A 22004-nucleotide genomic window follows, 5' to 3' on the forward strand; every position below is an offset into this window, starting at 1 on the left:
GCAGTACCTAAACATTACGGGTCTCCATTTACCCAGGGATTTAGGTTCTGGGGAGTTGGCAATACATCATATGTTGCCCCTATCAAAGATGTAATACTCCTTTCCTCCATACTCCACAGTTCTTTCCAACTAAGCTTTTTCTTCTCTACACCTTCCCAATTCAACCACTGTCCCTGCTTAGCCTGAGCCACTGCCTTTGTACCCCTTAACATTTCCTCCTGTCTATGAACCTGCTCAACAACGAGCTTTCTCTTCTCCTGTTCTACTCCACACCGGTTTGACTGGGCCAAACCCCAAGCCTTCCCGGCCTATTTGACATTACCCACAGTCTCTGTATGTCCAAGAGTTGCTTCTGCCTCCTGAGCTGCCATTCTTGGATTCCATTTCCTCCGCTTGGTTGGGTTTGGAACCACCTTACTAAGTACCACATCTTTACTCCCAGATAACAGGAGCTCTGTCCTAACTTAATACATTTAAACAGTGCCACAGTACTTAAGCATCTCGGAACAACCTAGCCACTTCCTAATGTAAAAGCTAACTAATCTTTCCATTTTTTCTGCAACAGATAATGGAATCTCATACACCAACTGAGGAAACAATCCAAACTACAGACACCACAGCTTCAACTTTCCTAGAAGCCCTGATTTATCTATTCTATCCAGTCCTTCAGCAACATTTTTCCGAAACTGCACTGCCTGCTCTCCATCATTTAAGTCTGCCTGGTACCACCTACCTAAACTCTTTACTGCTTTTTCCCTAATTATTGGAAGTTATTTTTCATCAATTACAAACTTTTTATCACCATGTCCTACACAGATAAATTCAGGGAAAGATCTAGAACCAGATGTCCTAGACAGTAATCTCAGGGGAACATCTGGAACCAGATGCCCTACACAATAATCTCAGAGAAGCATTTCAAACCAGATGTCCTACACGGTTTGGCCTTAGGGAAACATCTGGATTCAGATTTCCTACACAGGTACATTCAAGAAAAGATATAGAACCAATGACCTACACAGGAATATCAGAGAAACCTTTGGAACCAGCCGACCTAATAGGGGCAGACTAGTGGTCTTTGTTATGTTTCTCCTGTGGAATATCGTTTTCTCGGAGCAGACCCTTGGTGATGTCAGCCAAGGCTGTGGGAAATTCCCTTCTGAGAGCACTGAGAGCAGACAGTTGCGACCTCCAAGTGTAGCTGCTATTCTCATGCATAGGTACAATAGTGGCAACATAAGCAGTTACACAGAAATAGAAATTATTTTGAATATGTGAGTATAAAGGATAAAGATTATTCTCTCAAGGATCATGGAGAGTCACCAGCAGTCACCAGAGAGGTGAGCAGCATGTACATGGACCACCTGGACATTAAATGGTGTTACAGCGTGAACGTAGCCTCCTACACATATAGAATAATAAAAATACATCAATAAAGTTCATACTGCCACAGTTCCGTCCAACTTTACTCAGGTGAAAATGTGCTGTTATCTAGTGGTGTGTGATGTGGTACCATAAAGGCATAATTTGGGTTATTTTAAGTCAGGTTGTGTGAAGTACTTATAAGCAGTCAGTATCTCACCGGCAGTAGGCAGCAGTCAGAGCGCTCTCTGTTTGGAGAAGCAAGGAGGAGTTATCATGGGGAAGCCGAGCTAACAGCTACGGAGAGCAAACCAGATGACTTTTTCCATCTAAAACAACTCAGACTTCAAAAAATCCCAGCAGTTCAGTGGACACTTTTTTTTACAACACATCACTATTGCATTGGACCCTTGTTTACTCTTTCACTACATTCTCAATTGAGCTGCTGCTTGATTTGGAACAATCTTATCTGTCCATATTCTCAGTTTCAGGGGTACACTCTACCTAAATTCAACTGAATCCTGTCTCACTGCCTGTTTTGATTGTCACAGTGCCCGGCTGCTGCTCCGTTACTTTGAGGACGTTAATGACTTCCTGTGTTCTGTTTTATTTGGTGAACACACACATACGTGTGCGCACCAGCAGGCACACAAAAAGTCTACACATGAAGTGCCTGACTAAGGGAAGCACACTCAGGATCATGCTTATTCATACAATCCCTGCACTTTTTTAGGCAAGACAAGGCAAGTTTATTTGCATAGCACAATTAAACAACAAGGTGATTCAAAGTGTTTTACAGAGACATTAAAACAGTAGAAAAAAAAGCATGTCTTAAATTTTAAACAAAAAAGAAGAAGAATAGATCAAATCAGAACAATAAAGATAAGATTGAATAAATATGTAATACAATTATATATATGAAAGATAAGATAAAATAAACTATTATAAAAATGATAAAAATGTAAATGATGATAAAATCAGTAGTTAAAATATGATTATATTTTGAAAGTCAAGCTTATTTGGAGCTTTATTCAAATATATGAAAATAGATGTGTCTTCAACCTGGACTTAAATCCTGAGTGTTTCAGCCGATCTGAGGCTTTCTGGGAGTTTGTTCCAGACATGTTGAACATAGAAGCTGAATACAGCTCCTCCACCCTGCGAGGATAGCTCAGACTTTCTCAACTCACTCAATGTATTCTTCTGCCGGTTTGAAGAAAACAACACCACCACTGCAACAAAAGCCCCTCAATGCTCAGAAGATGCAACACTGCAACTGGACCCAGCTGACATGCGGAGAACCCTGAGGAAGGTGAATCCCAGGAAGGCTGCAGGCCCAGACAACATAACTGGGCGTGTGCTTAGAGACTGTGCTGACTCACTCACATGATGTTCTCACAGATATCTTCAACATCTCCCTAAGCCAAGCCATCATACCAGACTGCTTCAAAGCCACCACCATCATACCACTACCAAGAAATCTCCAGCAACAACACTTAATGACTTCCGGCCCATAGCACTGACTCCCATCATGATGAAGTGCTTCGAGAGGCTGGTCAAGGCTCACATAACATCCAGCCTACCCACCACCTTTGACCTTTTTCAGTTTGCCTACCGTCCCAAGCGCTCCACTGATGACGCCATAGCAGCAGCACTTCAACTAAGCCTGGCTCATCTAGAAAACAAAAACAGCTGCGTGCGGATGCTGTTCATTGACTTCAGCTCTGCCTTCAACACAGTCATCCCACAACACCTGGTGGACAAACTCCAAACCATAGGCATCAGCACACCACTCTCCGGTAGGTCTGAGTCCGCTGCTCTTCACCCTGATGACCCATGACTGCTGTGCCAGAAACAACACAAACCACATCATTAAGTTTGCTGATGACACAACAGTGGTTGGCCTCATCAGCAACGATGACGACTCATCCTACAGGGAAGAGGTGCACCATCTCATTAACTGGTGTCACACCAACAACCTACATATTAACGTCAACAAAGCAAAGGAAATAACAGTGGACTTCAGAAAGAATCACAAGCCACACACAACTCTCACCATCAACGGCAGTGCTGTGGAATCGGTGAAAAGCACCAAGTTCCTGGGAGTGCACATCACTGATGACCTGACATGGACCACCAACACCACCGCCCTCATCAAGAAAGCACAGCAACGTCTCCACTTTCTGCGCAGGATGAGGAGAGCCAGTCTCCCCCCTTCAGCACTCACCACCTTCTACAGGAGAGCCATTGAGAGCACACTCACCAGTAGTCTCTCAGTCTGGTATGGCAGTTGCCACATTGCCGACCAGAAAGCTCTACAGAGGGTGGTGAGAACAGCAGAGAAGATCACAAGATCAGCACTACCTCCCATTCAGGACCTGAATCCATCCCGTTGTCAAAGACGAGCCATCAACATCATCAAAGACCCTACCCACCCCTCACACACACTGTTCACCCTCCTACCTTTGGGCAAGCGCTACAGCAGCACGCACTGTAGAACCACCAGACTCTGCAACAGCTTCTTCCCACAGGCCATCAGACTGCTAAACTCACTCCTGAGGGCAAGACCTTAACCCCCCTCAACACACACACACACACAACCAAAGGACAAACCACTCTATACACACTGCCCTGCAGCAAGTTTACAACTTTCATCTTCATGATGCTACTTGCACCATGCACTCTGCCTCATTGCACCTTGTTGTAACTCAATACTATTGCACTCCAGCAACATATATACCTTAAGGACTCTTGAAACTCTGACAGTCTAGGATGTATGCTCACAGTGTCTATGTTTGTTGCTTGTTATATGTTACTGTATACTGTTAGCGATATCTTTATCATGCCTGATATCTGATATCATCCATCCATCCATCCATCATCTACCGCTTATCCGGGGGTCGGGTCGCGGGGGCAGCAGCTTTAACAGAGAAACCCAGACGTCTCTGTCCCCGGCCACTTCCTCCAGCTCTTCCGGGGGACCCCGAGGCGTTCCCAGGCCAGCCGAGAGCCATAGTCTCTCCTGTGTGTCCTGGGTCTTCCCCGGGTCTCCTCCCAGTGGGACGGGCTCAGAACACCTCCCCAGGGAGGCGTCCAGGGGGCATCCTAACCAGATGCCACCTCATCTGACTCCTCTAAATGCGGAGGAGCAGCGGTTCTCCTTCGAGCCCCTCCCGGATGACTGAGCTTCTCACCCTGTCTCTAAGGGAGGCCCAGACCCCCTGCGGAGGAAACCCATTTCGGCCGCTTGTATTTGCGATCTTGTTCTTTCGGTCACTACCCACAACTTGTGACCAAAGGTGAGGATGGGAACGTAGATTGACCAGTAAATAGAGAGCTTCGCCTTCTGGCTCAGCTCCTTCTTCACAGCGACGGGTCGGTGCAGAGCAACACTGCAGACGCCGCACCGATCCGTCAATCTCCCGCTCCATTCGTCTCTCACTGTGAACAAGACCCTGAGATACTTGAACTCCTCCACTTGGAGAAGGATCTCATTCCCGACCCGGAGAGAGCATTCCACATATCTGATATCAATTGTACTTTATGTTCTAGTGTGTTGTAAGTCTCAATACAGTTATATCTTAGTTGTATGTCAAATTTTAACTCGTGCACATTTGGAGTTAGATAAACTAAATTTCACTCGGCTTGCGATGTACTGTTGTAAAGCTTGATTGACAATAAATTTCACTTCGACTTTGATTTTGACTTTGAATCCTGCAGGCTGTTGTTTCTCAGGTCCAGTTCTGTCAGAGTGGAGGACTGGGAACTGAGAACTGAGGACAGAGCTTCACAGTTTCCCTTTAAGAGGTCTGAGACACTCAGCCTGAGGATAACATGTTAAATCATTTATTCACATTTAATGTTCAATGTAACTTGTCTGATTTTTATGATATACAGTATAGTTTATTCTTTGTGTTTTATATTGATGTTTTTAACCCTCCATTTTCCTTGTCAACTATTGTTCTCCCGCTGTCCACCAATGTTTTTTTAGGGTTTTTTGACCAGTAAGCCTCCTTATTTCCTCCTTATTTTGTTTTCCCCTCTGCGTACTCCCCCCAGACATCCCACCTGCATGTCCTCCCCGTCGGGCCGACCTGTGTTCAAAGAATTTCCACGTCGGCACACGTAGGATAGAATGGACGCTTGCAGCCCTTGCAGATGTATGTCTTACACCTGCAGCACACGGTGTGTTTTACGGTCCTTCTTTGGTGGGCAGATTTTACACATCTTCCTCTTAGTCAGCCCAGCCGCACACACTGGACCTTCGGGTGGATCGTGACCTGATCAAGCCATCAGAAGAGCTTTTACCACCGCCACAGACGCGTCCATGTGCGGGAGATGCTCCCTTCTTTCGATGAGCTGAGTCACAAGCGCCCCTTCCGAGCTGCTCCAACACCCTACTCTTGTTCCGCTTACCAGACATCCATCTCGGGTTCAGCCCTCACCATAGGACGAAGTTATAGGAGGACATGTCGATGATGTTGTGGAAGATGACCAGGGATGACCAGCAGGCGGTAATCCTTCTGCAGCTGTAAGTTCCTATCGCTTTGTCTAGGTTGTCCACACTTCCTTTGTTACGATTGCAGTCCAGGATGACAGCCGGCTTGCCATCCTTGATTTCGTACCCACCATGGTGATCTACCTCTACAGGAGCCCCTGTCCCAATTCGTAAGAGGTGAAGAAATATTCACAGGTGACATTGCAACCTCTCAGCCCCTCGGTCACATCGAGCATAATCCACATTGCCAGGTTCTTCCCGGTGTGGACTTGCATTTTTCAGACGTAGCTAGATCTGGCGTCGCGGGCCACGCATGACCTGATCCCATATTTCGCCAACATGTATTCTCGGAAGGACACCGACCTTTGGGACAAGAAAAAGAAAATTAGATAGAAAGAGATACAGATCAAGCGACCATATTCGGGGAGATACTGTGCACCCAGAAGGCACCTACCCGCCCCATCCCAGAGGGCCCAACAAAAAAAGAAAAAGCAAACCGAACAAAAAAAACATGCAGTCACAACAGTCGCAGCAGCCCTGGCCTGAGACCCACCATCACCCAGGCCCACCCAAGCCACCCCCAATAGGGGAAAAGCACCTCACCACAAGCCACAAAACCCTTAAAAAAGAAAAAAACCTGTGGACACATCGGAGGTCCCAGAGCAACCAGCCCGACACCAGGACCCTCACTAACCCACCCACACCATGGCGTGCCCACGGCAACCCAGACCCTCCAGGCACAGGCAGGACATCCCGGGGTGCAAGGCAGCGCCCAGACACCAGGGCCCAGGCCCAGCCCCCCAACCCATGCCAGAGCGGCCCAGCAACCTGACCCAGAGCCAGCGACCACCACCCCAGGGCCCCCAAGTGCTAATGTAATTTTGAGGATGGTAGAGAAATTGTGTCATCAATAATTTACATATTTTTGATAGCAGTTTTGGGGTGCAGATGCTTAAAAATTGTGCTACCCTACTGGGAAGTTGTAAGTCTGGTTGGTGGAGTATATGTCTTAGTAATTATAGACTTAAGTTGTTGACATTCTAAAAATGAATTGCTGCCTATCCCATGTTGTGATATGAGCTCATCAAATTAAATAAAATGTCCATTTTGGATTATATGTTCCAGATGTTTTATTCCTTTGTTCTTCCATAGTAAAGTTTAGCATTTTTTTGTTTGGCAGGATGTCAGGATTGTTCCAGATGGGTGTAAACTTACATGGGAGAAGTGAATATTTTGTGATTTTTTTAAATTCCCACCAGGCTGTCAGAGAGGTGCTGATGTTAATGCTTTTGAAACATTTGTGATGTTTTACGTTTGGATTAATAAGTGGTAGGTCAGAGATTTCCAGGTTATCACACAATGCTTGTTCTATATGTATCCATGGTTCATCTAGTGGGCTAGGTTTAAACCATTTTGATATATATTGTAATCCATTGGCTAAGAAATAGTATTGAAAAGTAGATAAATTATAAGTGGAGTGTGCTGGAAATCCATCTGGTCCTGGGGCTTTATTACTAGGCATATGTTGAAGGGCTTCATGGAGATCTCCTGTTGAGAGAGATAAATCCAAAGCCATGGCCTGTTCCACTTGTAATTTTGTAAGGTTGATGTTACTAAGAAACTGACCTATGTTACTGTCTGGTGGATCATTTTGTGATGAATATAAGGTTTTATAGAAATCCCGAAAAATGTTGTTGACTACGTAAGGATCATGGGTGATATTTCTTTCTGAGTCCCTAACAGATGTGATTGTTGTTTTCTCTTTGTTTATCTTTAATTGATTTGCTAGGAACCTCAGGAAGTCTTTGTATCAGGAACTGTGTTTGTTTATCAATAATTAAATTTTGTTCAAGTTGAGCTGGAGAACTATTCCAGAAGACCACTTCAAGAAATCATAACAGAAAGCTTGTCTGGGGGGGGTGCTCAGATGAACTATTGACTTCAAACCACCTTGGTATTGTACAAACACTCTTTCTTTTTTTGTCTTATAATGTGTATTTATGTATATATATATATATATATATATGTATGTATGCATTGCAATAAACAGCTCCTCACTCTAGTCTTCTGTTCTCCTTTTTTCTTCTTTATCAGCACACTCAGAAGCAGTTTCTTTCCTCAGGCCTCTGGGACTGTTGAATTCAGAACAGTACTAATTCTTCTGGGGCCTTTTCTAATTTTGTTTTGGTACAAGTACAATATGTTCATCCAAGCTGTAACATTTATTGATGCAAGAGTGGTAGAGAAACACTGCCCACGTGTGGCCTGACACAGATATACTTATGAAGTCTGAAAGCTGGAAGAAAGGGATGTTCGGAGGCCATTTGTCTTGGGCTGCAACAGAGAAGTTGACCACTGGTAATAAGCCATAAGCAGCCTTATGTACAAACACAAACCCTATTCTTCTCTACTACGATTTGTCTTTACCCAAAATAACTTGCGTGCAATCCCTACACTCAGTAAAGAAGTAAAATTATATAAAACGAGGCCAGGGAGGGAGGGCCGTAACCAGTTCCAAACATTAGGCGAGGAGCAGCTTTGTTGCTCAGCGGACCTGATCGTCCCTGACTCCCCGAGGACAATGCGAGGGCTGTAACCAATTCAACACTGGCACTATGCCCGAGAATAGCTTTGCTCGGCAGAGCATGTCATCCCCGACCCCCTGAGCACAACGTGAGGGCCGAAACTGATACCATTGCAAAAACTTAAGGCCGAGAGGGGCTTTGCTGCTCAGCGGAGCAGGTCTCCCTGACTTTCCAAGCACAACACAAGGGCTGTAACCGATTCTACACAAGCGCTGGGGGCCAAGAGTAGCTTTTCTCAGTGGAGCAGGTCATCCTGACTCCCCAAGCACAACATGAGTGCCGAAACTGATTTCGTTGCACAAATGTCGCTTAGTGAATGACCTGAACCCATTCTTCAACAGGTTCAATCCGACATTTAACCCTCCCTCAGACCAGTTTTCCCTGCTACAGCCCCCCTCGTCAACACACCCTGTACTTCCCCCATTCAACTTCCCCAACCCCCACTTACAGAGCACTCAGATCACAGCCAGTCACCACTGCCTCCACCTCTATTGCCCTATTCCCCCACCAATGCTCTCATATCCTCTCACACCCCCAAACACCCTGCCCCCTAGACCCAATCTGTCTCTCTATGCCAACCAGGTGAGGAAAGAGCTCAAGAGGACCAAGGTGATAAAGGCTGCGGGTCCAGATGACATCAGTTCCAGGCTCCTCAAGTCCTGCACGGACCAACTCTGTGGGATTGTGGAGCACGTCTTCAACCTGAGCCTGAAGCAGGGGAGAGTTCCACAACTGTGAAAAACCTCCTGCGTGATGCCGGTGCCAAAGATGGTGCACCCAAAGGACCTCAATAGCTACAGGCCAGTGGCACTGACATCACACCTGATGAAGACACTGGTACAGCTGGTCTTCGTCCATCTCAGCCCTCTGGTGGGACCATCCATGGATCCATTGCAGTTTGCCTACCAGCCTGGCATCGGGGTGGATAACACCGTCATCTTCCTACTTCAAGGAGCTCTCTCTCACCTTGAAAAGCCTGGAAGCACTGTAAGGATCACATTCTTTGACTTATCCAGTGCTTTCAACACCATCCAGCCTCTTCTTCTGAGGGACAAGCTGGGGCTATCAGGCGTGGATCACCATCTCACATCCTGGATTATGGACTACCTCACCAACCGTCCACAGTATGTGAGGATAAAGGACTGTGTCTCAAACATGGCGATCTGCAGCACAGGGGCTCCACAGGGGACAGTCTTGGCTCCTTTCCTGTTCACCCTGTACACTGCAGACTTCAGGCACAGTTCTGCACACTCTCACCTGAAGAAGTTCTCTGACGACTCTGCCATTGTCTGCCTCATCACTGACAACGATGACAGGAAATACAGAGAACTGATCAATGACTTTGTGGACTGGTGTCAGCAAAACCACCTCCAGATCAAGGCAGAAAAAAACAAGGCGCTGGTGGTGGATTTTTCGCAGGCGCAGACATGCCCCCAAGTTGCCCCCACGGTCAAAGCAGACTCTATCTGCTAAGAAAACTCAGGTCCTTTGGAGTGCAGGGAGCACTCCTGAGGACCTACTTTGACACTGTTGTGGCATCAGCCATTTTCTCTGGAGTGGTCTACTGAAGCAGCAGCATCTCAACCACTGACAGGAAGAGACTCAACAAACTGATCAGAAAGGCCAGCTCTGTCTTTTCACAAGTCCATGTACAACTGCCACTATTGCTGATACTACCTACAGTTGTGTGTTCTATTGTTTGCTTAATTTATTAAAATTTTTCTCCTGGGCTAAGGATCTTTCTTGTTGCTGTAACAATGTGAATTTTTCCATTGTGGGACAGTAAAGGAAAACCTAATATAATCTAATCTAAACATTAGGTCAGGAGTAGCTTTGCTCGGTGGAGCTGGTGTCCTTGACTGCCCGACTTGCCGAGGACAACATGAGGACTGTAACTGAGTCTACACAGACACTAGGGCCAAAAGTGGCTTTGCTGCTCAGCGGAGCGGGTCACCGCGACTCGCCAAGGACAACGTGAGGGCTGTAACCAATTCTAGACAGATGCTGGGGCCGGGTGCAGCTTTGCTGCTCAGCAGAGCAGGTCTCCCCAACCGGGAGCATATTTGCTCCGTGGAGCAGGTCGTGCTGACTCTGCAAGGACAATGCAAGGGTTGAAACCGATTCTTCACAGACGCCATTAGGCCAGGAGCGGCTATGCCCAGTGGGCCCGGTCTCCGTGTTCCCCCCGCGAGGACAACAGGAGGCCTGTAACTGACTGCAATTGCACAGACACTATGAGCAGTGACACCAAAACAAACTAACACGTTCAGAATCGCCTACACCTGAATGTGGACAAGACCAAGGAGATGGTGGTCGACTTCAGGAGGACAAGAGTCGTGAGCAAGCATGTTGACATGATGGGCAAGGAGGCTGGAGTTGTTTAGGACTACAATGTTTAGGTGTGCACTTGAACAACAGACTGGACTGACTGGACTACCGACACCAAAGCTGGGTATACAAGAAAGGGAAGCTCAGATCCTTCAATGTGTGCAGCAAGATACTGGAGACCTTCTACCAGTCTGTGATGTCAAGTGCCATCTGCTTTGCTGTAGTTTGCTGGGGGAGCACAGTTTCATAATCACAATTACTTTATTCTGTGAATGCATATATATTCTTATTATTTTCGTACTATGTATACATTGTCTCTGTCTTAGTCTCTATTTTTTTGTTGTCTGTAGTGTAACTTGGTTCATGTGTGCTTTAACTTGGTTTATGTGTGCGTGTTGCACAGACACTATGAGCAGTGACACCAAAACTAAACTCACAAATAAAATGGGTGTTCACCACAGGTCTCAATTCCACAGATTCGACACAGACACTACAAGGCCGGGAGCGGCTATGCTCAGCACGTGACCCACAAGGACACCACAAGAGTTAATGGACTTTAATTTTCAGTGCACAGTAGAGATTCTGTAAATATCTCCCATCGGCCACAATAATCTCATTATACACAGAAACATTTTCTTTGTAATCCATAAAGACTGATCCATAAATATACAGATTAATGTGTAAAGTCTCATGCTTTAACATGTCTGATATTTCCATTTAAATCAGCTGATCTGTAGTTATCTGCAGTTAGTAACTACAGCAGCAGGTGGCAGCATTCCACACATGAGCCAACACAACTACAGTCTGTACTAAGAGAAGGAATGGAGTCTCTGCAGCACCTGGATCCAAACAACAGGAATAACAAGACGGCAGCTGGGTTTCAACCACAAAGTTTATCTAACCCAACACAAGGTTAACCTCAGATTAACCTTTATTATCTTTATTATACTTTAAAGTTTGGACTGACCTCCTCCTTCATTTTGAATCGGTGGTGTGTCCAAATCTTTGACTGTTGCTGTATATTATGCCTTTCTGTCAGAGATGTTGAGGCACAGATGCTGAAAACAGCCATGATTGAAATTAAGTACTGTTGTTCAAGTCAAAGAAAAAGGTTTAGGAAAGGATGATTGGAGGGAACATTTTTTACTGTCTGATCAGACCACAGGGGATGTTCAGTCTCTCATCTTTCCTCCAAAGGGATTGATAACTGCAATAAAACAGATGACACATGAACAGCCTGACTCAGAGTTCAGTTTTGGATCCTCCCAACAGTCAAAGCTGGAATCAAATCAACCAAACACTGATGTTCATCCATTTTCTATACCATCAATCTGTTAGCGGGTGGGCTGGAGTCTATCCCAGCACTCATTGGGCGAGGGGCGGGGTACACCCTGGACAGGTTGCTAGTCCATCACAGGGCCACATAGAGACAAACAATCATGCACACTCACTCCTAAGGAGGATTTAGAATCACCAATTAACCTAATTAACCTTTTGGATGGTGGGAGGAAGCCAGAGAACCTGGAGAGAACCCATGCATACATGGGGAGAACATGCAGACTCCACACAGAGATGCCCCAGGTGGGGATTGAACCTGGACCCCTCTTGCTGTGAGGTGACGGTGCTGACCACCATGCACCACACCCACTGATTTTCAACTTTCTCATATGCCTCATGTTATCTGATGAAAACAAGTTTTTTTTCTCCAAGTTTCTCATGTTTAACATGAACAAACTCTGCATGTATTTTATCTATATTTTCACATTTCTGTACATCTTAAACAACACGTGTTTGGAAATGACAAAGTTAAAGAATACTACAACAAATATACTAAATAATTTCCTGTAATTCTACCAGACAATAAATAAATGTTTCAACCAGAGTTCATGTGTCTGTGCTGTGCTGCGCAGACTAGATCAGAGGAAAGTGACACAGATCTGGAGACATTATACTTTGTATATTTTAAAACAGCTTTCAAAACATCCCATAGTTCTGCTGCTATAGGCCCAGCCTGCTAAGGGACCTCCCATGATGCACCTCTCTTCCCTCTGCTCTCTTTACTCTCCATGTACATATGACATCATTTTTGTTATTAAATTTGTGTTTCTCTCTCTCAGCAGGTATCCCTGGTCTTGTTTTATGGTGCTTGTGGTCCCCTCTTTTCTGTCCTCTCAACCACAATTTAATTTAGATTAATCTGTGACTTTCTCTCCTATAAAAACAACAGGAGTATATTCATACACATCCCTCTATATATGTATTTACAGAGCTTTGTTGGAGGCTTTGACCACAGGCAGCAGCCTCAGAAGAGCCTCCTCTGAAGCAGAGTATTTCCAGAGTGTGGAGAGACGTCCTGAACTCAGAAACTGTTGGATCTCCTCCACTAGAGAACAATCATTCAGTTCATTCAGACAGTGGAACAGGTTGATGCTTCTCTCTGCAGACAGATCATCGTTAAGCTTCTTTTAGATGTACTGAACTGTTTCCTGGTTGGTCTGACAGCTACTTCCTGTGTGTGTCAACAGGCCTAATAGGAGACTGATTGGTCTGCAGTGAAAGTCCCAGGAGGAAGCGGAGGAACAGGTTTATTTGGACTCTGTAAGGCCGTGTTCACGGCACTCTGGTAGAAGAGTTTCTCTGCAGCAGATTGAACTTCTCTTTGTTTTTCTTCCCACTGATTAACACCAGAGTCCAAACCAAACAAAGAGGTAAAAAGCTGTGTGAGGTCCATGTGCCCTTCCAACAGCAGCTTGTGCACTATTAACTGGTTTATTGTGGCTCCCCTCAAGACTCTTTATTTTTTCAGATATCGGGGAGGTTGTTTGTTTTTCTTCCATCATGTTGACTCCAGAGCTGATGAAGGTCAGATGGACATGAAGAGCAGCCAGAAATACTTGAACTCCTCCACTTGGAGAAGGATCTCATTCCCGACCCGGAGAGAGCATTCCACCCTTTTCCGGCTGAGAACCATAGTCTTGGATTTGGAGGCGCTCATTCTCATCCCAGCCGCTTCACACTCGGCTGCGAATCGCTCCAGTGGGAGCTGAAGGTCACGGCCTGACGACGCTAACAGAACCACATCATCTGCCAAAAGCAGAGACCCGATTCTGAGGTCGCCAAATCGGACCCCCTCAACGCCCTGGCTCCGCCTAGAAATTCTGTCCATAAGTTAGGAACAGAATCGGTGACAAAGGGCAGCCTGACGGAGTCCAACCTTCACCGGAAACGTATCCGACTTACTGCCGGCAATGCGGCCCAAACTCTGACACCGGTCATACAGAGACCGAACGGCCCCTATCAAGGGGTCCGGCACGCCATATTCCCAGAGCACCCCCCACAGGACTCCACGAGGGACACGGTCGAACGCTTTCTCCAAGTCCACAAAACACATGTAGACTGGTTGGGCGAACTCCCATGCACCCTCCAGGACCCTGCTGAGGGTATAGAGCTGGTCCACTGTTTCACGGCCAGGACGAAAACCACACTGCATCTCCTGAATCCGAGGCTCGACTATCCGACGGATCCTCCTCTCCAATACCCCCGAATAGACCTTACCAGGGAGGCTGAGGAGTGTGATCCCCCTATAGTTGGAACACACCCTCCAGTCCCCCTCTTTAAAAAGGGGGACCACCACCCCGATCTGCCAGTCCAGAGGCACTGTCCCGGATGTCCATGCGATGCTGCAGAGGCGTGTCAGCCAAGACAGCCCTACAGCATCCAGAGCCCTGAGAAACTCAGGACGGACCTCATCCACCCCCGGGGCCTTGCCACCGAGGAGCTTTTTGGCCATCTCGGCAACCTCAGCCCCAGAAATGGGAGGCCCCATCTTCGAGGAGGTCCTTGAAGTATTCCACCTACCGACTCACAACATCCCTAGTTGAGGTCAGCAAAGCCCCATCCCCACTGTAAACAGTGTTGACTGTGAGGCGCTCCCCAAACCTCTTGGCCCCTCCCACGGGTGGTGAGCCCATGGGAGGGGCCTTTGTCTGGTCCCTCATCTAGGATCTGTTTGCCTAGGGTGACCCTACCAGGGGCTTGAAGCCCCGGGCAACATAGCTCCCAGAGTCATTGGGGCACGCAAACCCCCCCACCACGATAAGGTGACAGCTCATGGGAAAGTGAATGGAAACATGGACTGGATGTCCTGGTTGGCTTTGCCTTCAGTCCAGTCCAGATTGAACTTCTGTGTTAAGACTGTTTTCCCAATGCCAGCCACTCCCTTTGTCATCACTGTTCTAATTGGTTCTGATTGGTTCATCTCTTCCAGGTGGGAGTTTAAAGATCTTCTTGTCTGATAGTTGTTTCTGCTCTGTCTGCTTTCCTGGATGCTGTTTCAATCTGTCTGACCTCATGCTCACCATTGAACTCTCCAGTCCCTCCCTCTGTGACGTAGAGCTCTGTGTTGATCTGATTCAGAAGGGTTGGGATTTCTGCTTTAGAAATCCTCGTGTTTGAGGGGAGTAACTTCTTCTTCAGAGCAGATTTAAGTTTATGTCCACAAACTGGACATGCAGTACAGCATGGAGATGACTGTAAACAGAATAGATGGAAAAGTAGTTGTACATGTACAGACCATACATATGGAGTCCAGCTGTGTTTGATGCTGCTGGTCAGACTGACCACTGGGAATGTAAGCTCATTCTTCATGATTCCTCCACAGAGTGGACCAACTTGGATCAGACTGGTTATACTGTGCAGTTCCCAGTGTGAAGGCCTCGAACAATGATAGTACAACACTGCCTGCCAATTATTAGACAGGAGACAAACTCATTCAGACGTACAGATTTTTAATTCTAAATAAATCTGTCTGTCCTCCTTCATCCAGCAACACCTGCAACCTGAGTGGAAGTCCCTACCTACACAGTGTTAGAGTCAAAGAACAAAGGTGTCATCTGCTGGACCAGCTGATGTCATACAGACACTCAGAAACACCTCCTCCAGCATCCTTCTTTCCTCTTTGACTGCTGTGTTTGTGGAAAACATCCAACACACACTGCTTCACATATGAACATCGAAATGGATGTTAAACAGAGCTGAGCTCACTTTTCACATGTTGGAATATAAGCTGTTTAAACTGACTCTGCTACATTTTACTCTGTTACAACATTTACATACAGCTCACCTCTGAAATGATGAACGATGGTCTGTTTTGAAGTTATTACAATCATCTATTGATCCATCACTCTTCATGGACACACAGCTGGGTCCAGGTTCAGGTTCAGGTCCAGGTCCAGGTGTATGTCTCTGATGGATTTGACAGACAATGCACAAACTAATGTATTCAGTGGTTGAGTCTGCAGCAACACGGCCTGTCAGACAGTAAGTGTGGCTGCTGTGGAACAATGTTACAGCTCCCCCTTGTGGCAGCTGTGTGATCTTACAGAGCTCAATCTCAGGCACTCCTCTCCTGATAAACACACACACACTGAAACTTTTAACACTCAAATTCAGACCAATCACTACTGACCCTCAGCTGCTTTCTGCACAACTTCACTGTGCTGTATAGAAGTGGCTGCACATGTGAAGTCCTATTGGAAAGCTGAGATTCTTTTTTTTTCTGAGATTCTTCAGACTCCATTGATACCAAATGTTATCTGGGTTTAAGTTCTGAGTGCTGTTGGTCTAAATGAGCCTTTAGAGAGCCCCTAGTACCCAAAGTGCTACATGAACCTGAAGCGTCATCTTCCTTCACCTCCATGTCACCAGTCTGTTGTGTGGAATGAAATGCAGATGTGGTTCTTCATCCAGGGTACCAACCAGACAAACTAAAGCCCAGCTGAAAGACTGTACTTTTGGACTTCAGTGGAGACTGATTGGTATGTAACATACAGTATAAACAGTAATGTTAGAGCTCCCCTTGGTGGTAGCTCTGCCACTCTGCAGGCAAACGTCAGCAGGTGTGTGAATCTGAAAACTGGATGGAATTTTACCTGAGAGAAAACAGTAAGACTTCCGCACTGAGCATTCAGAGCTCACCATGGCTACACCAAATTACAACAAGTGTACTTATAAGGCACTTCAAAGATAGTCCAACTCATTGTAATCCAATCATAATCCAATCAAATCCATTCATCCATTTCCTATACCGTCAATCCGTCAGTCGGGTAGCGGGGGGGCTGGAGCCTATCCCAGCAGTCATTGGGCGAAAGGCGGGGTCACCCTGGACAGGTCGCCAGTCCATCACAGGGCCACATAGAGACAAACGAGACACCAATCAAATCCAATTAATTAAATTTCAAATTCGTCCAATTCACAGAGAGACAATTTTAAAAATGACCCCCCCAGGAGCAGTCTTGGTCGTGGCCGGAACTGCTGTCTGGGTTATGGTTGCAGCATGTTGGACTCAGGATGAAGAAAGGAACACCTTGGCCAGCGTGTGCAGTGAATCAGAGTCCTAATTGGTGCATTCTGTGACACTGTAGTTCTCTGAAGAATGACGAGGCTGGGATGTGTAGCCAGAAGGACCACTTGGTACACAACCACACAGAACTCATGAGGTAGGGTGACCTACAATTCATAAATGTCTGACATTGTTGCTAAATACTGGATTACATATGATCATACACTGATACTTGGTAAAGACCGGTGTTTTATGATCTAATAAATGTGTTGTACATTTATTTATTTTATATGTTTATTAATACCCAATATTTGCTCCTGTTATCTCCACTACACCCTCCCTTTGGTAAAATGTTTTTTTCTGGTAGATGTGGTGTTAAGGTTTTTATGAGAATGCGTAGTCCTCTACTGCGTACGGAGGATAAGCAGACTCAGTCCATCTTTAGCCTCTTTGCATATTTATTTAATAAAGTGTGAACTAGTAGAAATGGTCATGGTGTCATCTCTTCATCATGGTTATCACAGAACAATTGGCGCTCACCTGGAGCGTGACATCATGTCGTGTACGTATTGTAAACTCTATACAATACAGCATTGAAGTACATCAATCCATCATAATACAGGGAGTAAGGGCGCCATCAAACTTAACATGTGGAAATTCTAACAGCTCTATTAGATCTTTATTTCAGAGAAACAATTCAACATTACCAAATGTAAATTTATTTTTGGAACCATTTTAATGGATCATACAACATTGAAAGAAACGTGGCTACTACCTAATTAATATCTAATTGCCAACTAAGTTAAGGAAATCTCTTATAAACTCATTCATACATTTTATCCAACCAGAAACTACCTAACTAACTAAGTTATGTTTAAGAAAGATTTAGATGTGATCTGTAGTTTCTGTAAAATTGAACTTTCTAACATTTATTCAGGAATTCAAGAACTATATTCTCTCAATTAAAGATTCTCAGAATCCAAAAGCTATTAAACCTGTAAGAGCATGTAATAAAGTATAAATGTACACATAAAAAACCCACTCTTCTAGCTAATATGTTATTCCCTCTAGTTTTATTTCCAGGAAAAGTATTCTTGCTACATGTTCTAACTTCCAGTCTTTACTTTTATAGTGTGTATTCACTTCTATGAATACAATGTATTATTGTTTTGTTCAAAAACGGAATGGAAAACTTGATGGAGATGTTTGTTCCACCTCCGGCCGCTAGAGGCGCTGCGGCCGACCTGAGCTGAAGGATGGCCATTCGTGTTTTCCGGTTCCGATCTGCTCCCAAAATTGTTGTTGTTGTCACGGTTCGGTACCAGAATCCTCAGCTCTTTCTTATTTTTCTTTTTTTGTTGGCGCTCAGATGTACCGAACTCCAGTCAGACCTCAGCGGAGTCCCGGAGGTCCGCGGCCGGCTGGAAGGTTTCCGTCCCCGGCTCCCTGTTGGGGTTTCCCCGGAGCAAGGTCCCCGTATGCCGGCTCCGGACACCGCGGCGGCTCGCCTCGTGGCCCTTACGCTCCTGGTTCTCCGGTGTTCTCTCCAGTTTCTAACCGAGGATATGCTGATGGATCACCGGCAGGCTTCGGCAGCGGCTCCCGGGACTTCACAGGTCAGATGCGGCGCAGAGGAGACGGTTTCCGGCGGCCTCCGTCCTTCAGCCCAACTTCAGCACCGAACTTACAGGTATGAACCAGGGTGTGTGTGAGGCGGATCAGAACTGCTGAGGTTCGGTTATTTTTCAGAATGGGATACAAGGCCCATTTCACTGCTTTTTAGTTTCAAGACCACCTTAGATCTTGTCCAGCTCAGGTGCTGAGACCGGGTCAAGTCTGGACCAGGGAAAATCTGGACATATCGAGCCCGTTAAGTTATGTGGGCAAGAACAAACAAAAGTGCAAAAATACAAGTTACAGTGGGCTGAAAAGAAAGAATACTTTACTTTGGTCCAATGAAACATAGAAAGATGACTGGCTGAAGGAAAACAGCACATTTCCACCATCTCTGATGATATGGGCTGATGGAAAGGACCAGAGGAGGTGTTCAGGTGGACTCTGATGGAATGAGAAAAATGTCATAAATGTCATTCAGAAGGTGGTTTGGTGATGCTGAGCTCATTCTTCAGGATGATGATGCATCTCTCTTCTTCAGGAAAGATATCAGCTCAGTGACATGACCAGCAAACTGAGTCTGAGTTCAGATTTAAGGTGGAAACTGAGGACAGGCTCCATCCTGCAGAGTTGATCTGTATGAGAATATTGACTCATGAAGATGGTTGTTTTTATTGAAAAAGAAAACTCAGGGGCTCAGAGTTTGGTTCATGATTTTTTTTACCTTTATCTGATAGAAAACTTTATTGATAACAATTTCATCTCATTTTCAGCTTCAGCTGTGAAACAAAACTGCTGGGTTTAATTTTTATTATAGCACCAAGAAGCTAAGTGTACATCCTCCAGGGGTTCTGATAGCTCCGGTTCTGTTGGAGGTGGTCTAATCTTTCATCTGGACCTGGTTTGAGGTGGTTTATAAGCCAGAGAAGCAGTGAAATGGACCTCTTTATATTTTTCCCTGTAAGTCCTGAACAATAAACCAGTTCAGCGCCATCTATTGTGGTACCGGTATGGCTCAGTAATCAGGTGTGACTCAGGTGGTTCTATTGCTGTGGAGGGGCCTGATGGATCAGCTGAGTTCTTGCTGTGAGCTCATCAGAAACAACATGTTTGTGTTTCAGTCCGTAGCTTCAGAGGCCGCGGTGGAGAAGTTCTTCAGTCCATCCATGCTGCAGGATCCCTGGCAGGCTCTGCAGCCCATCTCAGCCGCCAGCGCCACCAGGAGGAGCACATGACCCTGACTGTCACCGGCAGCCATCACTCACCAGCAGCTTCAGGGAGCCGTCACTTTGATGTTTTTAACACTTCTTATTCTTAGTGTTTTTATTCTCAAACTCTGTTTTTACTTTTTTTAAATGATTAAAAATGTGAACTTTGAGTTTCAGAGTTTGTGTTTTTGTTGATTGGAAAAAATAAGAGGCAGCTTCTGTCAGCACAGCGCAGCTCAGCTTCTTGCTGAACCGTTAGCTTTAACAGGTGCATGGTTGTCTCTGTGGGCCCCCCTCACCTGACGGAGGTAGGGACAGGTTCCACTCCCTCACCTGACGGAGGTAGGGACAGGGCCCGCCCCTCACCTGACGGAGGTAGGGACAGGGCCCGCCCCTCACCTGACGGAGGTAGGGACAGGTTCCACTCCCTCACCTGACGGAGGTAGGGACAGGGCCCGCCCCTCACCTGACGGAGGTAGGGACAGGGCCCGCCCCTCACCTGAAGGAGGTAGGGACAGGTTCCGCCCCTCACCAGACGGAGGTAGGGACAGGTTCCACTCCCTCACCTGACGGAGGTAGGGACAGGTTCCACTCCCTCACCTGACGGAGGTAGGGACAGGTTCCACTCCCTCACCTGACGGAGGTAGGGACAGGGCCCGCCCCTCACCTGACGGAGGTAGGGACAGGTTCCGCCCCTCACCAGACGGAGGTAGGGACAGGGCCCGCCCCTCACCTGACGGAGGTAGGGACAGGTTCCGCCCCTCACCAGACGGAGGTAGGGACAGGGCCCGCCCCTCACCTGACGGAGGTAGGGACAGGGCCCGCCCCTCACCTGACGGAGGTAGGGACAGGTTCCACTCCCTCACCTGACGGAGGTAGGGACAGGGCCCGCCCCTCACCTGACGGAGGTAGGGACAGGTTCCGCCCCTCACCAGACGGAGGTAGGGACAGGGCCCGCCCCTCACCTGACGGAGGTAGGGACAGGTTCCACTCCCTCACCTGACGGAGGTAGGGACAGGGCCCGCCCCTCACCTGACGGAGGTAGGGACAGGTTCCGCCCCTCACCTGACGGAGGTAGGGACAGGTTCCGCCCCTCACCTGACGGAGGTAGGGACAGGTTCCACTCCCTCACCTGACGGAGGTAGGGACAGGGCCCGCCCCTCACCTGACGGAGGTAGGGACAGGGCCCGCCCCTCACCTGACGGAGATAGGGACAGGTTCCGCCCCTCACCTGACGGAGGTAGGGACAGGGCCCGCCCCTCACCTGACGGAGGTAGGGACAGGGCCCGCCCCTCACCTGACGGAGGTAGGGACAGGTTCCACTCCCTCACCTGACGGAGGTAGGGACAGGGCCCGCCCCTCACCTGACGGAGGTAGGGACAGGGCCCGTCCCTCACCTGACGGAGGTAGGGACAGGTTCCACTCCCTCACCTGACGGAGGTAGGGACAGGGCCCGCCCCTCACCTGACGGAGGTAGGAACAGGGCCCGCCCCTCACCTGACGGAGGTAGGGACAGGTTCCGCCCCTCACCAGACGGAGGTAGGGACAGGGCCCGCCCCTCACCTGACGGAGGTAGGGACAGGGCCCGCCCCTCACCTGACGGAGGTAGGGACAGGTTCCACTCCCTCACCTGACGGAGGTAGGGACAGGGCCCGCCCCTCACCTGACGGAGGTAGGGACAGGTTCCACTCCCTCACCTGACGGAGGTAGGGACAGGGCCCGCCCCTCACCTGACAGAGGTAGGGACAGGGCCCGCCCCTCACCTGACGGAGGTAGGGACAGGGCCCGCCCCTCACCTGACGGAGGTAGGGACAGGGCCCGCCCCTCACCTGACGGAGGTAGGGACAGGGCCCGCCCCTCACCTGACGGAGGTAGGGACAGGGCCCGCCCCTCACCTGACGGAGGTAGGGACAGGTTCCACTCCCTCACCTGACGGAGGTAGGGACAGGTTACACTCCCTCACCTGACGGAGGTAGGGACAGGTTACACTCCCTCACCTCACCTGACGGAGGTAGGGACAGGTTACACTCCCTCACCTGACGGAGGTAGGGCCCGCCCCTCACCTGACGGAG

At 47.5% G+C, this 22004-nt stretch overlaps 1 protein-coding gene across 1 annotated transcript; it reads left to right on the plus strand.

The window, feature by feature from the left end:
• The first annotated feature begins 18367 nt into the window (after positions 1 to 18367).
• Positions 18368 to 20102, plus strand: mplkip (M-phase specific PLK1 interacting protein). Its single transcript, XM_072363629.1, has 2 exons — positions 18368 to 18800; positions 19846 to 20102. The coding sequence occupies exons 1-2, from the start codon at positions 18480 to 18482 to the stop codon at positions 19957 to 19959; spliced, it is 435 nt and encodes a 144-aa protein (XP_072219730.1). The 5' UTR covers positions 18368 to 18479; the 3' UTR covers positions 19960 to 20102.
• The last annotated feature ends 1902 nt before the right edge of the window (positions 20103 to 22004 follow it).

Source organism: Leuresthes tenuis, unplaced genomic scaffold (genome assembly GCF_036924035.1).
Source record: "Leuresthes tenuis unplaced genomic scaffold, fLeuTen1.0.hap1 SCAF_14, whole genome shotgun sequence".
NCBI classification, from domain to species: Eukaryota; Metazoa; Chordata; class Actinopteri; order Atheriniformes; family Atherinopsidae; genus Leuresthes; species Leuresthes tenuis.

Coding starts and splice junctions, on each gene's coding strand:
- mplkip (XM_072363629.1), top strand. CDS start 18,480: ATGTACCGAACTCCAGTCAGACCTCAGCGGAGTCCCGGAGGTCCGCGG. Junction 18,801..19,845: donor CTTCAGCACCGAACTTACAG/GTATGAACCAGG, acceptor TTTGTGTTTCAG/TCCGTAGCTTCAGAGGCCGC.